Source organism: Nymphaea colorata, chromosome 2 (genome assembly GCF_008831285.2).
Source record: "Nymphaea colorata isolate Beijing-Zhang1983 chromosome 2, ASM883128v2, whole genome shotgun sequence".
Taxonomy (NCBI): domain Eukaryota; kingdom Viridiplantae; phylum Streptophyta; class Magnoliopsida; order Nymphaeales; family Nymphaeaceae; genus Nymphaea; species Nymphaea colorata.
Window position 1 is genome coordinate 8,337,415 of NC_045139.1, and position 17,460 is coordinate 8,354,874.

At 40.9% G+C, this 17,460-nt stretch overlaps 3 protein-coding genes across 3 annotated transcripts; 1 reads left to right on the forward strand and 2 right to left on the reverse strand.

The window, feature by feature from the left end:
• Positions 1-108: 108 nt before the first annotated feature.
• Positions 109-2,421, reverse strand: LOC116246716 (pentatricopeptide repeat-containing protein At1g08070, chloroplastic-like). The gene has a single exon (XM_031618546.2). It carries the CDS (start codon positions 2,384-2,386, stop codon positions 254-256), a length of 2,133 nt encoding a protein of 710 aa, XP_031474406.1. The 5' UTR covers positions 2,387-2,421; the 3' UTR covers positions 109-253.
• Positions 2,422-5,984: 3,563 nt separating this feature from the next.
• On the forward strand, positions 5,985-9,353 carry LOC116249176 (elongation factor 1-alpha). The gene is made up of 3 exons (XM_031622353.2): positions 5,985-6,144; positions 7,537-8,023; positions 8,111-9,353. The coding sequence occupies exons 2-3, from the start codon at positions 7,562-7,564 to the stop codon at positions 8,990-8,992; spliced, it is 1,344 nt and encodes a 447-aa protein (XP_031478213.1). The 5' UTR covers positions 5,985-6,144; positions 7,537-7,561; the 3' UTR covers positions 8,993-9,353.
• Positions 9,354-9,500: 147 nt separating this feature from the next.
• LOC116249175 (disease resistance protein RGA2-like) lies at positions 9,501-14,040 on the reverse strand. The gene has a single exon (XM_031622352.2). The coding sequence runs from the start codon at positions 13,596-13,598 to the stop codon at positions 10,194-10,196; it is 3,405 nt and encodes a 1,134-aa protein (XP_031478212.1). The 5' UTR covers positions 13,599-14,040; the 3' UTR covers positions 9,501-10,193.
• Between the last annotated feature and the right edge of the window lie 3,420 nt (positions 14,041-17,460).

A 17,460-nucleotide genomic window follows, 5' to 3' on the forward strand; every position in this document is an offset into this window, starting at 1 on the left:
AAACCATGGCGCAAAACCTGAATCATCTGCTAGAATTATTTACTTTGTTTTTAAGGGTAAAAGCAAATGAAATACCACCTCACATCGATCCATCAAGTATACAATCAATGGTCAAGAAGGGACTAGGAAAAATAACAGATATACAACTTAATTTTTCAAAGAATTACATGTATAACTTATAGGATTAATGTTTTGACAACGCCAGGAGACACCAGTTGATGCCGGAACCACATGAGTTGGCGAAGGTTGATGCTTACCAGTAGTCATTACAAGAACAAGAGCCGTTTCTGAAATGGTGGAAACGATTGCGGTCCCTAACAACAATTTCCCTATTAAAAACCTTCGAGATCATTTTCGTTGCAGAATGGCAATCATTACAAACTCGGAGGTTCTTAGATATGCGGATTGTGGTTCCAGGTAAAGTATGAATAAGGCCGAAGACAATTGCTAATTTCTCGCTATGATGAGACACAGATATTTCTTTATCCTCTTCATCTGCATCTAATCTGGCTTCTGCTGTGTTCGGTACATAGCCAGAAGCCTTCAGCTTCTGCATCATGTCCTCAACTGCAACATAGATTTCCTTGGATTGGGGGTGCATGATATCCTCAGCAAAGAATTCATGAATCACACCATCCACCTCAATCAAGCTACATCCTGGGATCTTCTTTATGCCTCTTTTCTTCATCTCGGATCTCATCCTCAGTGAATCGTCCCACCTACCTGCCGAAGCATATATACTTGACAGAAGGATATAATCCCCACTGTGTTCAGGTTCCAGCTTCATTATATGTCTTAACGCATCTTCAGCTACTTCAACGTTGCCATGAACTTTACAAGAAGCAAGCAGGGTTCTCCACACAATTGCATTAGGTGGAATTGGCATGTTTTTGATGAAGCAGTGTGCTTCTTCAATCATACCAGCTCTACCAAGCATATCAACCATGCATCCGTAGTGCTCGATTCTTGGTCGAATCCCATAATCTTTACTCATGCTAGCAAAGTACCTCCATCCCTCGTCTACCAGCCCAGAATGACTACAAGCAGAGAGAACTCCTATGAACGTAACGTCATTAGGCTTCACATTCTCTTTCTGCATCCGAGAGAACATGGCAATAGCCTCCCTCCCCTGTCCGTTATTAGCAAGACCCTGTATAATCACACTCCACGACAAGACATTCCTCTGCCGCATTCTCTCAAAAACTTTGAGCGCATTATCTATTGATCCGCATTTAGCATAGAAATCGATAAGCGCCGTACCAAGGTTCACAGTCATTCTCAATTTATTCTTCTCGACATAGAAATGAACCCACTTTCCATTTTCAAGGGCACCCAGCACGGCACAAGAAGAAAGGACGCTCACCATGGTGACTTCATTGGGTGGCACCTTGGCAATTTGCATTTCGTTAAATAATGCAAGAGCATGTCTGCAGCGGCTCCATTGATTATAAGCAGAAATCATTGCGCTCCAAGCAACAACATCTCTCTCAGGCATTCCATCGAACAATTGTCGTGCAGTATCGAGCTGCCCGCATTTCCCATACATATCCACCAATGCAGTCACCAAATTCCTACTAGGCTTCACTCCCACCTCTTTTATGTGACCATGAATCCACTCACCCAGTCCTAAATCCCCTACTCGCCCACATGCCGTGAGCACACAGATCAGAGTTACCTCGTCCGGCTGAATGTCCAAAACACGCATCTCTCCAAACAACCTCACAACCTCCGCCCAATCACCATTCTTCGCATATCCAGCAAACATGGAATTCCAAGCAACCACATTTCTCTCAGCCATTTCGTCAAACAATTTCCGCGCGGAATCGACATACCCAAAACTCGCATACGCATGAATCAAGGTGTTGCGGACGAAGGCGGATCCATCGACGCCAAACTTCACGACGAGACCGTGAATCCCTTCGCCCAAGTCAACGGCAAACAATCTGGAAGAGGACTTGAGGGCGCAGGAGAAAGAGTGGGCGTCGGGCTCCACCGGATCCTCGAGCATCTGCAAGAACAAGGCGATGGCGTCGCGTGGGGAGTCCTTGGCCGTGTACCCTCTCATCATGACGTTGTAGTGGGCAGCCACCGGGAACTCGAGATGGCTGAAAACCAGGCCGGCTTCGTCCATGGCATCGGGGAAAGTGATAGCGAGGAGCTCAAGGAGGTTTCCGGCGACAAACGGGTTGCGGATATGGCCGGTCTTGATGATGTCGGCATGGAGCTGACGGACGTGATTGATGGTCTTGCATCGTGATAAGAGGCTCTTGGGGTTGCGGGCAGTGCCGACTTGTGGTAGCGGCGGCGGCGGTGGCTGCTTGTGGCGGTAGGGTAGGAGTGAAGTGGTGGCAGGAGGAGTTGAACTTGAAACTGCAGCGACTCGCATCCCCTCCCCTGCTGCCCCTGCTTGGAACGCTATTGGTTTGCAAATGGCCGGCGGGCAGGCAACACGAAACAGGCGAACAAGGTCTTCGGTTCGGGTTGGAAACGGATTCAGATTAGTATTTTGAATCCGTTGTGTCTGGATAATGCTGGTGGTGGAAAACTGAGCCTCAGCTCGGCTCAATTAAATTTAAAAATATTTTTTTAAATAAAAAATTATATAAATATAATTAATCATAATAATAATATATATTAATAAAAAAATTTAAAAAAACTAAATATCGAGCCGGTACGGTTTCTTTTTTTCCGAGTCCAGGCTTGAGTCAAACCGGGTAGCCGCCGACGACGGCCCACCCGGTGTCTAGGCTTACTTGCTTCATCAAAAATTCAGTTTTTTGTATTTAATACTTTTTTGTATTTATTACATATTGATAAGAATTACTTTAATGGCTCGATTGCACGACAAAAGCAATGAATGGAGATAATAATATTTATGATTTGCAAAACAAAACATATTTCATCTCTTAACCATTGTAGAAAAATGAAAATTATAAGCAGACAGAAACATTGTGAATAAGAATCCAGTATTTTGCAATATAGTTAAAAGTAATGAGCATGGGTAGGAATAACCATTTTATATATATAGTGTAGGAGGAGTATTTCATCTTACTTGAAGAAGAATAGTTAAATTCTCAGCAACCCCCTTGTCCTCTTACAATGCATGTTTTTGGTATATCGGGGTGTCGCGTCCATCATACTCAAAGAAGTTGATGTCTTTGAAGATTCAAAATAAAAACTTGTGGCGACCACGACAATTGCGTCAATCCTTTTCAAAATTTTTGTTTATTTGCTTTGCTTGGCTTTCAAGCATTCTACTTCATTTTTCGCGCATTGAATACTTTTATTTTAATAAGTCAACCGAATATTGATTTAATGATTCATAACAAACAAGAAGAAGAAGAGTTGAATTATAAATAGAAAACTTCAATCTACAACGACTTTGCGGTCACTTTTAACGTGGATTTATGCTTGTGTTTTTTTCTCATGAAAATCGTCACGGAAGAGCTTCTTCTTTTCGTTTTTTTTTAAGCTCAAGTTAGAATATCAATGAAGTATCTTCTTTTTTCGAGCTTTATCTTTTCCTAAAATTTGAAAGCGGCCAACTTTTCATTAGAAAAGCTATCGAACAGTTTTAAAAGCCAAAAAATGTTTACTGAAACAATAAAAAACATAATTGAGTGACAGAGAATAAAATTGAACGAAACCTGCATCTGACTTTTTTTTTATTTTAAACAAAAAGGCTCATTAACATTTTCTTCTTTAAATGTGAAATTAAAGTACTTTTGTAGTTTAAACGGATTATACTGGAAGCCATTAGTGCTTACGTATTTCAAAACGACATTATTGAACCTGGAACTCGTTTTTGGTAGTCGCTAGCAAAAGACCTTTTAATAGAAAAATTCGAAAATAGCAGGCCTGGTTTGGCATTACAGCTAAAAGGCACACAATTAAAATGACATTTTTTTCTGACAATATTTCCCAAAAAAGAGTAGGTGTCAAGTAAGGCTTGAATCCAAATCCTTATAGTATTATCCAATCGAGTGGGTCAGATCCAAATTATGAATAAAGTCTCACAAACAGACGAATAAAAGGCTTCTCACTAAAACCCGCATTTGGATATGAAGGGTCCGACCCGTTCATGAGGCCAAGAATGCTGGTGTATAATTAATAATGTGCATTAAAAATTAATATGTGTTAGTATGTGTATATATATATATGGTTTTGCTCTTTAATCTTCTGATTCACAAGTTATTAATTTTACTAAATAGATTTTAAGTTCTGGTAGATATTTAGTAGCATTATTTTAAATTGAATAAGTTTATTTTTTCTAAAAGAAGCTTTCGTTCGACAGTCCAATTGCATGATATATTTATATTTTAGCATTAAACTTACATACTAAAACAATAACTGCTTTATGGTATTTGCGAATGAGATCTATGCAGATGTCATCTATAAAATCATCTTGATAAAAAAAAAACCTTTTCAATTGGTGAAATGCATATGCATTTAAGTTCTTTTTTAATAATCCAAAATTGATATATGAAGTGGTTGTTTGACAATTGTAAACCTGTTTCAGTTTAAAATTAAAATTTTAGGATAGATTCATGAAACATGCATCTACTTTAATTTACAAATTTATGAAACAATAATAATTTGTTATTTTTTAGAAACTATTAAAAGAACGGAATTGTGACTATGCCGACATTGGCCCCATGAAAGTAAATCAATTTTGTATTTAGATCAAATATTTATATTCGTCACAAAGGGTCCCCTTCCTTTTTGAGCATTGGAACGCCTTTTTCTATTTTAATAAGTTCGTGAAGGACCGAACATTGGTCGACTGATTCATAAAGGCAACAAGCAGCCAAAAAACTTTAATTATAAATTAGAAAACTTTCATCTGCGGCCGCTTTTAGGCATAGTTTTATGTTTCTGATATTTGTCAAACAACCCCTTCTTTTTTTTTCATTTATTTTAAATATCTAGTTACAATATCAGTTTGGAATATTTCTTTCTTTCTTTTTTTTTTTTTCCCTGAGCTTTTACAATCTTTTAATAAGTGCCACATTTTCCCAAAAACCACAAAATGCAGTCCCGAGAGCTTTTACAATCTTTTAATAGGTGCCACATTTTCCCAAAAACCATAAAAAGCAGTTTGATCTGAAATTACATAATCACAAAAAGCGTGTTTTTTTAGAAAAAACGTGATAAATTAACTAACCGTTTAAAACTAAAAATGTGCATTTCAAAAAATGTTAAAAACGAAAAAAACACATTTTAAACTCGTTTTTTCGTTTTTTTTTCAGTTTTTTCAGTTTTTCAGTTTTTTTAATGTCAAAGAGTTTTTCTCATTTTTTTATTTGTTCTTTGTTGCAAATTTACTTTGATGTTTGTGTTATTACTTTTCACTTATTTTATTTTCTCTTATTTTTAGTTTTTTTAACCTTTTAAAATTTATTATATTTATCTTGTTTTTTTTTCAAGTTTACCGTATTATACTCAACAAAAGTCTTACCGTTTAAAACTCTAAAACATTACTGCAGTATCCGAAAAGAACAAAAAGAAAATTGCAGCCGACGTTTTTCTGTTTTTCAAATTTCGAACATTATTTGGCTTGGAATTCATTTTTAAGTAGCTGCTGGGGCTTAGACTGACATGTCTGTTCCTTCTTAAAAATATTTCATGGGCCCTATTCTTGCTTCTGTCTCGAGTAATATAATCAGCATATAAAATTGGGACCATATTGAGAAATTATTTGTCTATCTTAGGCGATATCATCGGTTCTTCTTCCAAGCGGTTCCGGTGACCTGAAAATGACAGTGCGAAAATGCTGAAATGTTTATGTATATTTCTGAAATTAGACATGTTTGAAACCCTAAATGGGAATTATGAGAAAATGGCGTATGGAAGCCCTAACCAAAAACGACGGGCAGTTTGCCCACTGAAGCAGGCTTTTTAAGTTCCTCCTATTTGCTTTCTTCGGTGCTTGGAGGGGCAATTTTCCACCGTACGATCTAGACCGATCAGGAGAGCACGAGCCGTCGATCGCGTCCAGTGAATTGGCATCCGACGGCGGAGGAAGAAACCCTAATCGGCGAAAACCCTGCACTATAAAAGAGCTTCTTGCAGAAACAATTTTCTTCCAATCCGCATCGTCCTTCTTCCTCTCCCGTTCCTTCTCGTTGCGGTCCATTGCTTCAGGTCTGCTTCTTGCTCCTTCCTTTCTCTACTTGCCTGCTTTGTTTTCGTCTGTATTGAGTGTTAATCTCGTGCTTTGCTTCTTCGGAGAGGGTTTCTGGTCGATCCTCTTATTGTTGGTTTTAATTTCTGATTCAGTTTCTGTCGTCCTCGTGACCTTCTGTGCTTTGATTTGCTCGTGTTTTTCCAAAGGCGTTTTTTTTTTAGTGATATCTTTGGGGGGTTTGTGGTAACCATTTGTGATATGGTCAGCTCGAAATTCTTTGCTATTGTTACCTCTCGGCTGCAAATTTCTGTTTTTAATTTTATGCTTGTTGCCTACCTCACAACCGGGACTATTACATGGGGTAAAATAGCTACCTCTGTGTTTGTATTTGGTTCGTATTTTGTAGCATGAATTTTATCTTCTTGTTGCCATGTCTTGGTTGTGACCTCCGTGATGATTGTAAGTTTTTACGTCCTTGGTATTTCTGACTGGGTCGGTTAACTGTGGTTTGTGATTCTATTAATACTTTTATCCTTTTCGGGCTTGCCTTCTCCAACATATTTAGTCCCTTTTATGGCTTTAGAGGTTACAGATTTCTGACTCTAGTTGTAGACTCCGTGACTCTCTGGGTACGTTGGTTTACTTTTTTTTTTTTTGGGGGGGGGGTGTGGAGGATGGATATTTTAAGGTGGGAGCACCGAGTTTAATCTCGACATCCTTGGGTGGGCGATAGGAGTATTTCATCTTTGTTTATGTCATTTCTGTATAGTAAGGTCTGCGGTTGTCATCTTGATTTGGTAGGACGTTTATTTTCATAGCGCACGCAGGATCTTTACCCTTTCTTTTCCCCTTTTCACGTTGCTAGTGCAATTGATCTGTGTTGTGATCTGAACGATTTATTTAAACAATGTAATCTTTCATGTTTCTTTCTCCTTTTAAATGCCGTTCTCTGCGTAGTATGAATGCTTCAGCTGGTGTAATTTATACATGCTGCCATGTAGCCATTTACCAATCATCTTCTTTTAGTTGGATTTTTCAAAATTCTAAAAGATCCGTTTACATTTTTAATTGAGCTATACGAGGATTCAGGAGAAATCAATCACGTAGATCATACTATAAAAAAAAATGAAACCGTAGAAACCACTATTTGGTTTCCAAATTTCAATTGTCAATAAATTTTCTCCTCTTTTTCAAAAAGCAGAACAGATTACCCTGTCTGGAACTAATCCCCAGTAGGTATAGATATTGATTCGTGCGCCCATTCATGCTCCTAAACTAGGTGTTTTGTACTCTGCGGATCTGTATGTCTACTTTATTGAATTCTCATACGAATTGCTTCTAATATTCATTTTGTGTTTGTCCATCTAACTGAGCGTTGTCTATGGTTTCTTTTCCTTCCTTTGGTGCAGCTGTTAGCTTTTCCTTGCAACTACAATGGGTAAGGAGAAGGTTCACATCAACATTGTCGTCATTGGACATGTCGATTCTGGCAAGTCAACCACCACCGGGCACCTTATCTACAAGCTTGGTGGTATTGACAAGCGTGTTATTGAAAGGTTCGAGAAGGAAGCTGCTGAGATGAACAAAAGGTCATTCAAGTATGCTTGGGTGCTGGATAAGCTGAAGGCCGAGCGTGAGCGTGGTATCACCATCGACATTGCTCTCTGGAAGTTCGAGACCACCAAGTACTACTGCACTGTCATTGATGCTCCTGGGCATCGTGATTTCATCAAGAACATGATCACGGGTACATCCCAGGCTGACTGTGCCGTTCTCATTATTGATTCCACCACTGGTGGTTTTGAAGCTGGTATCTCCAAGGATGGTCAGACTCGTGAGCACGCGTTGCTTGCTTTTACGCTTGGAGTGAAACAGATGATCTGCTGCTGTAACAAGGTACTATTACCGTTTCTTTCCATTATTCCACCATTCTCTTTGTTCTCTTTCATTTAAGGTTTGCTTACGCTGGCCTGTAACTTGCAGATGGATGCCACGACCCCCAAGTACTCCAAGGCCAGATACGATGAAATCGTGAAGGAAGTGTCGTCCTACCTGAAGAAGGTCGGATACAATCCTGACAAGATCCCCTTTGTCCCCATCTCTGGTTTTGAGGGTGACAACATGATTGAGAGGTCCACCAACCTTGATTGGTACAAGGGTCCAACCCTTCTTGAGGCCCTTGACTTGATCAATGAGCCCAAGCGCCCATCGGATAAGCCCCTCCGTCTGCCACTCCAGGACGTCTACAAGATTGGTGGTATTGGAACCGTCCCTGTTGGTCGTGTTGAGACTGGTGTCCTGAAGCCCGGCATGGTCGTCACCTTCGGTCCCACTGGACTTACTACTGAAGTTAAGTCTGTTGAGATGCACCATGAAGCTCTCCAGGAGGCTCTCCCAGGTGATAATGTCGGTTTTAACGTCAAGAACGTTGCAGTCAAGGATCTTAAGCGTGGTTTTGTTGCCTCCAACTCCAAGGATGATCCTGCGAAAGAGGCTGCCAACTTCACTTCTCAGGTCATCATCATGAACCACCCTGGTCAGATCGGCAACGGCTATGCTCCGGTGCTCGACTGCCACACCTCCCACATTGCAGTGAAGTTTGCAGAGATCCTGACCAAGATCGACCGTCGCTCTGGTAAGGAGCTCGAGAAGGAGCCCAAATTTTTGAAGAACGGTGATGCTGGATTCGTAAAGATGATTCCCACCAAGCCCATGGTTGTCGAGACGTTCTCTGAATATCCTCCACTTGGGCGTTTTGCCGTCCGTGACATGCGACAGACTGTTGCCGTCGGAGTCATAAAGAGCGTTGAGAAGAAGGATCCCAGTGGTGCCAAGGTGACCAAGTCTGCGGCCAAGAAGAAGTGAATCGTGCGGCTACTTCCGGCAAGTTACTGTTTCCTGGTGTCGAGTCTCTTTCGCTTGAGTTTGGTTCGGGTTCTGGTTAGTGTGTTTGTGGTAGCTAGTCGGATGCAACAGAACTGGGTATTGGATCGGCGGTGGCATCGCCGGCGCTTGTTCTGTTGTTGATTGAGTTAGAAGATCTCCTTCTTGTCCTTCAGTGTTTCTCTCTAGTTTGAAGTCGTCATGAGTTGATGAACTGTTAGTGTCAACTGCCGGAAGCATATAGTCTTTAGTCTATAGTTATGGGTCTGAGCAGAATAAGGAGATATATTTTTATACTTAAATTCAGTATGATTATTGTTATGATAAATTTTGTTTGCTTTTCCTTGCTTGGTTCTGTTCTTTCTTTTGAGCTTGCAATTCTTTTCTCTGTAGCCTTCTAAGTTCGGGCATGTGATACCGTTTTCTTCCTAGACTCCACATGAGAGAGGGCGAGGGTTTTGGGAGGTTCGGAAGCTAGCTGGACCAACACATTTTTGCGCTGTCTACCGGTTCATTAGAGCCGCGTCCGGAACTTAAAAATCATGGTAGTCGGGCAGGGATTCTCTCTCCTGAACCTGGACTCTTATTGGGTGTGTGTGAGAGCCGGGCTGATCTAAAATTCCCTTCATGTAAGACTCGTAAATCAACACAGATCTGATGGTGAAAACCTTAAATTTGATGTCTGATCTTAAGATATGCAGATTCTTATCAATCTCAAATCACTTCGATGCGATGTTTAAAACAGATTCGACGCTATCAAATGCGACCGGTAATATATTACACGCGTCGGAGTAGCCAAAAGTCGACATTGCAAGTGGTAACTGGTAATTGGGTCAGCTTGTGAACTTTTACTGGGCGAACTCTCGCATCTGCGCCAAATTGGTTCTGCTTCAAACATGAAAATGCTAGTGTATCATTAGATTTGCCATCTTGCTCCCAGACAAAGACCAATAGCAATAGCAACAGTAGTGGAAGGAAACAGTAGTTAAAGGAGGTGTAGTAAGTATTGTCTGCTCACATTCTTACTGTAATAAAAAGGTTCTTACTGTAATAGAAAACCTGAAAACAAGTAGAGATTACCCCTTGAAAGGGACCCAGGAGTCGCCAAGAGGAGAAGCCCAAAGTGCCCCCCCGCGCGCGAGAGAGAGAGAGAGGGAATTGCAGTTGCAGGGACTGACGCACATTAGTCCAGCAAAGAAGAGTCATCCCTCCTAATATGCATGGTGGGGATGTGAGAGATCTTACTGAGATGCTCTTGTGCTTTGCACCATCCCTCTAGCAAGGGGCAGGCTTTGATGTTGAGCGACTTGAGCCTCTCTAGACCTTCAATCTCATCAGGCAGAGCGCTGATCGCCGGACAGTCATCGATGGCAAGCCTCTGCAGCTCGATGGGCGCTTCCCCAAGCGGCCATAACGTCTGTAACCGAGGGCACTTTGACGCAGCCAGTTTCTTCAGGCGAGGGAAGTGTGGGAGCGTCTCCAATTCTGGACAATTGATTACTGAAAGCTCCTTCAGCACAGGCTGATTAGGCAATTCCTTCAGCATCCTGCAGTAGATGAAATATAGCATCTTCAAGGAAGGCATGCTGGGGACCAACGCCAGCTTGGGAAAATACGTTATTTCCATTTGAACGAGACTTGGCAAGCGTGGGAGGTCTGTTAGCTCGGGGCAATTCTCTGCGTACAATTCTTTTAGGGAAGGCATGCTTGGCAAACTTTCAAGTTGGTCACAGAACCTGATATCCAAGCACTTGAGTGCCTGCAATTCTGGCACACAAGACAGGTTTCTGCATCTATATATTATTAACTCTTGTAGAGTCTGTAGTTGTGGTAGCTCCGTAAGGCCGTCACAGTATCTGATAACCAACGTTCTGAGAGAAGGAAGGTCTGGGAGTGAGGTCAAGTTCTTACAGTTCCTCATCTCTAAAACTGACAGAGATAACAAGTCTGGCAACTGGTTCAGGTCTTCGCAGTCTATGATGGTCAGTTGCTTGAGTGAAGGCAAGTGAGGCAACTTATTCAATTTTAGGCAGCCTATCAAACTTAGTTTCAGGATTAACCGCATAGCTTCCTGTTCCATCTCCATCACCCACTCCTCCCATACATTCATCCTTTCAAAAGTTAGTTGTGTCAGCTTCTCAAAGCCTCCCTTTTTCCTACCAGTGAAACTTTCGTCTACCTTCACCACCTTATCGGCATCAGTAATTCGGAGGCTTTGTAAAACTGGTAGAAATCCTAACGATGGAAGTTGTTCCAAGAATGGCAAGGAGTCAAGTTTAAGCTTTTTTAGGCAGGGGAAGTTCAAGTTGGAAAACCACGAAATAGGGAAGCTTTTTCCTCTGTAATCAACCACCTCCAAGATTTCTAGCTGTTCGGGTGGAAGCAGTGATCCAAGCTGGCCTTCGGTGACGTCTAAGCTCTTCTCTCCAACCAATTTCAGGGATCTGAGATGGCTTTTGCCTTTAAGATTGGCTTCTTCAGCTTCCTGTTTATTCTTGATTCTTAGGAAGAAGTATATGGCCAGGTTTCCCCTCAAGTTGTTCAATTTCTTCAGCTCTGCAATATTGGCTTCATGTTCAGTACCTGCACGGCCTAGGATGAATTGAGTCAAGGTTCTTAGACTGGTCAGCTCCCCAAGTCCAGCAGGGAGATGTTTCAAATGTCTTGTATTGTCCAAGTCAAGGTGTCTCAAGCCTTTAAGCTTCAGGATACCAACAGGAATGCTGCTTATTTGAGTCCCAAAGAGGTCTAGGGTCTGTAGATTGCACAATTTTCCAATTGTCTCAGGCAATGACTTTGTATCTCTAGAGGCCTTAAGATACTTTAGAAGTAGCAATTCTCCAATTGACTCCGGTATCTCTGTTACATTTGTTCCCCCCAAGTCTAGAACCCTCAGATGCAAAAAATTTGTGGTGAGGTTCCGGGGGATTTCTCTTCCCTTAGGGCCCAAAAGTGTGCGCAATTTGCTTCTTTTCTGTTTCTGCAAACCTTCAATCAGGTTCTCCTCAGCACCTACCAATGATAAGATCCTTGTATTGGTGTCTGTGTTTGATGATGATGAATACTCTTTTCCTGCAATGCTGAGTGCGAGGTCGTGAACAATGTCATGCACCTTGAATCGAACAATCTCCCCATTTATGCTGTCTGTCTTCTCAACTTGGACCAGGGATCGGCCAGCTAATTCTTCCACATATTCATCTGCACTTGCCTCCATCTCTCCTGCGGTCTCTGAAATATAGCCTTCAGCCATCCACAACCTAACAATATGATTTTTTTCGAACTCAAAGTCCTTAGGGAAGATGGAGCAGTACACGAAACATGGCTTGAGGTAAGAAGGCAAATCATTGTAACTTAACAAGAGAACTGGGAACAGGGCCTCATGGTTAGGATCTGCAGGCTTCCAACTCCAGAACAGGCTATTAAGTACTGCATCCCAGTCTTCCCTTGTTCTTCTCTTCAAGAACATGACCGTCCCCAAGGTCTTTATTGCAAGAGGGAGACCCTTGCACCTCTCAACCAGAGTCTCCGCTATGTCCCTCACACTCTGCAAATCCCTTTCCTCTTCATCCTTTTTCAGTGCCTTGTTAAGAAACAGCGACCAGCTTTGTTTAGGAGTCAGAACATCCAAAGGGTGTGCATAAATTGAGCTCATTCTTCCAGAAATTTCAATTTTCCTTGTGGTCACCAGAATTCTACTTCCGGGCTCCGCCCCCTGCAGCGTCGCCTTCAGACCTTCCCACCAATCAAGATCCCATACATCATCGAGCACAAGCAAGAACCTGTTTCCTTTTATGCACGAACTTATCTCCGTGTGGAGAGTGTTAAGTGCAGTATCTTGGTTGTAGTTGTTGGTCTCCATCTTGATTGCTTCCAGTATCTTTGCAGCCAACCAGGCTTTGTTGGGCTTCTCAGAAACGCATAACCACCACACCCGCTTGTCGAAATGTCTCTGCACTTCGATATCCCCAAAGACCTTTTGGGCAAGGGTGGTCTTCCCTAGTCCTCCCATCCCAACAATGGAGACGACAGGTAAGCTTCCATCACTCCCATCCAACTCCTTCACCAACCAATCGACAACCGTTTTTCCATCATCGATCCGGCCGACTATCTCCGCCTCGATCATGGCAGCCGTCGTCTGCCGGTTATTTCTGTTAATAGCTCCAGTTTCAACAGATCTCTGGTATTTATGGAGATTGTATCTCTCTTTTTCCTTGGAGATATCATCCAGCCTTTGCTTGATATCCTTAATTCTATTGCCAATGTCATGCCGAATAATAACTTGCTTAATGAAACTGAGGATCGTCTTGCATACCGGCGTTGCTGTCGTCCTGCTGCGTTGAGCTCGAGCTCTGAAGATGTCGATCACATCCTCGGCATCGTATGCTGCATCTTTCAGCTTCTCGAGCCACAATTTCAGGCCGTCGGTAGAAAACTGCCTCTTTTCTGCATCGACAAGGACTTCATGAATGGTTTCGAGCTCACCCTTTAGCTTGTCAAGCTCGTCGTTCACCATACACAGAAGTCTAATCTCTTCTTCGATCAAAGGGCCCAGTTTCTCTAACAGAGTGGTCACCAACCATTCTGCCATTTCCCCCCAAGAAGTTGATTAACAACACCAGAGGAATAAACGTTCCAGGGAAGAATTGGCAACAGAGAAAATGAGGATGGGAACCTTGGGATCTGCCAGTCACACAACGGGTGATCAACCTAGAAGAATTGAGGCCTCACAAAGAGTTAGCAGCAACAAGAAATGACAAAAGGGCAATTTGAGGGCCATCCAATTACACAACATAAACAACGACATAATAACTACAAATTCGCAAAGAGTTTGCAGCAACAGAAGTAGCAGTTGGTTGATTTGGAGACCGGTAGTACTCAATAACACGGTAAAAATAATAAAAATAACAGAACTGGTCAACGCAAAATCCGCGTGAAGCAGGAAGTCCACAGAGCTGCCATGGACAGCCAGTAGAGGTTTTACTTCATAGGAAGGCAGGAGAATGGACCCGGTTGGTGCAGCGGAGTTTCTTCCACAGACATTCTCTGGAAATTCGTTTTCTATCCTTCCATAAAAACCAAGCGGTAGGATGTCATCCTGGATTGAAACCTGAAGGGTCCCTTTCTGGGACTTCATGGCAATGTAAAACATCAAAAATGGATCTTCAATTTATCTGAGATCTGATAGATTTTAACTGGATCTTATGCTCTATCAGCAAAACCATGCCACATAAAATCCTTGGTTTTGAAATTTAAATTAATATTCACAGTTTTCAAACGTAAGCGACTTGAAGCTCGAGGTGAAGGTTCGTCGTCTTTAGAGACAGTTCGTGTCTCTAGTAAAATGACGTTATGCAGCTCTCTTTTCCTGGTTCAGGACGAATCAAACAGGAGGAATGCCGTCACAGCTGAGATCATACGAGCTCGTCTCTTGTATATCATTTTCTTGCCTCACCTTATAATTCTTGTCAAGGAACACGTCGTTGTAAAGAAATAAACTATATAGAAACACAAAACCTTGTGTGCTCGCGTCAGCCTTTGCTTTTCAAACTCGAATTTAAAAGGAAGAAATGAACGTGCAAGATTGTAGAACCGCTAGAATCTGATATTCCGTTCACGCCAAAGAAATCTGACATTCCTTTTTTCCTCTTGAGAAATCAATTTTATTTTTTAATTAGAATCTTGCACTTCTGAGTCTGCTTTGGCAAATCGTGTTCTGCTTTCTCTGCAATGGCGACATTTTTTAACTTCTACTGGAAGTATGGTTTGCAAAAAAACGTGGGCTTTATATATATATATATATATATATATATACACACACTTCATGGTTTACACTTTCTCCGACACGTTTCATTCTGCCACTGGCTGACAATCGCCTTGTCCTCCAGTTTTGTTCTCTTCTAACAAAAATCTGACAAGAATTTTTGTAGGTGATAAGCGCAGAACTGTGAATAATTGTAGAAGATCGAAACCCATTTGGTCTTGGTTTGTCATTTGGAGAGTTGAGCATTAGTGGCGCTGTTATTTTTCACACATGGGATTAAAAGCAAGGTTGACTATATAAAGAGCTTTTCTTTAATGGTCCGGTCTTTTATTGGAATAAAGTGTGAGGCTAATGTCAGCTCAAAAACATAATAGGCAATACAATTGATAAGTGACCCAATAAATTGGGGAAAAATGAAAAAAAATTAAAGAGTCACGGGCATAGCTCAGCGGGTCAGGCCGGTGATGTAAAAATGATGTATAATTTGTTCGGTTTTAATGGTTGTTATGTTCTTGTAATGATGTGTAACATAGTACTAGTTCCAAGATGAAGGTAAGTTGTCTCTTCATGACATACCTAAATACCTATGAGTCCGAGTTTATGAGAGATTTAAAATCAACGACCTTAGACTTTGTAGTTCATAACATTCGCCAGCCAAGACAGTTGAAAAAGAAAACATCATTTTTTTTCCTACAGTAGTTTCGAAGACTGCATTTATATGCTTGACTTTGTGAAACAAAGCCTAAACATGAACAGCAAATTGGCAGGTATCATAACTTTAACAAGAATATTTTGATCAGGAGATTTATCATCTTGTAAAGTTGAGAGAGAGAGAGACGGAGAGAGAGCAAATTTTCACAACGTAGCTAACATTTTCCATTTTCGATCTTTAAAAAGTACACAATCTTTGTTGTTATTAAGATGATTATGAAAGAGCAGTACATGTGGTGGGCTGCTGCTGAATCTTGAAAGAAGCTCGAAGTTTCTCCGTCGCCTTCTCAGAGTTTCTCTTGAAATTGTCAAACAATGTGCGGCAAATTGCGATCGCCCAGCAATCATCGACTTGTTGGCTAAGTCTACCCTCGTGCGTAACCAAAATCTCTTTCTCTGTCGTATTTCTTTTATGATAATTGAAGTTTCTGAGAAACAGAGGACTACCACTTAACAATCAATCGATTGATGACCGCTAATAATTTTATTAGGAAGTTAGGCAATCAAGGTGGGCCGCCACCCTCATGCACGGAAACGAAAGTCTTCCATTACATGAGATTCGTTGGTGCTCCACCAACTCGATCGGATGCTGCCAATACATATACAGCAATCCACTGAATCACATCAATCTTCATCTTCTTCCACATACAAAATGATGAGCCACAAAGTGGTCTTCAATTCCTCTCTCTCTCTCTCTCTCCATATATATATATATATATATAGAGAGAGAGAGAGAGAGAGTAACTGGTAGATCCCAAACCACTAGGTCAGGGACAAAAGCCAGATCGCTCAAAATTGATTATTGAAATACTTTTTTGATATAATTCAATCTTGTAGGTATGTTCGTAGGAATGTTTGGATGAAAATCATGCACAAGTTATTTTATAAGTTTAACATGCTTGTATATTATGACTTCAAATTTTAATAGTGTAAAAATGAATTGTTCTTTAAAAACAACTCGAACTAAAACATTCTATGTTGAAACTGATCAGAATGTTATGTGTTTACAATATTTTCTTACAAGAATGTTAGGGGACTGGTTTTTGTCCTTGCCTTAAGTGGTTTGGGATACACCAATATATATATATATATATATATATATATATATATATATATATATATATATATATATATATAAGAAATTGGTAGCTATCAGACCCTTAGGTACTAGATTCTAAAGAATCATATCGACTATCATTTTTTTTAAGATAGTTGATTGAAAGGAAAACCAAATGAAAAAGGATAGAGCATTTAGTCATTTAGCATTAATGAACAATTTTTTTTCTTGTCTTTCTCTCAACAATCCATCTTGAAAAAGATGGATGACTAAAATGATTCTCTACACGTATAGCACCTGACGGTCTCACCTACCAAATTCTACAAACAGTGGACATAGGGCTGTATCAGCTGATATAGGCCGATTTGACCATTACATTGTGATATTTTGAGGAAGCCATTTCGACCCTTTTATCGTTTCTTTCTTCTCTCATCTTTATGCATGACATCTCTCAATACGAACCAAATACACCCTGATATATTAATAACATGGATTTGCTTACCACTTCAATTTGTTGGACGGAATCCAATTGTTCAGCTGCAACGAAAATTTTCGTCTAAAATCATAGTGAAAATTATTCATTAGAGCTCCACGGAGCTGCACAATTGGTTGAAGAAGTAGAACAGGTAAAGACAATTTTGGAGGTCGTGAGGTCGCTGGACAGAACGTTCGTTCCAGGCACCGTTGAAAGTGCTTAGAACGCGTTCTCGAATCACACTTTCCTTGATGTCCCTTGTCTGATAAAACACATTGAAACAGAGAAAGAAACAATCGAATGACCTCTTCAGTAAAACCATTAGTATGTACAGAATAACAAAATCCTCACATCATCTCATGCGGGTGAACTTTATTGAGCTTAATCTAATTTATTGAGTTCTACCACCGACTGATAGGTGCGTTCAATGGTGGCTTAGTCACTTG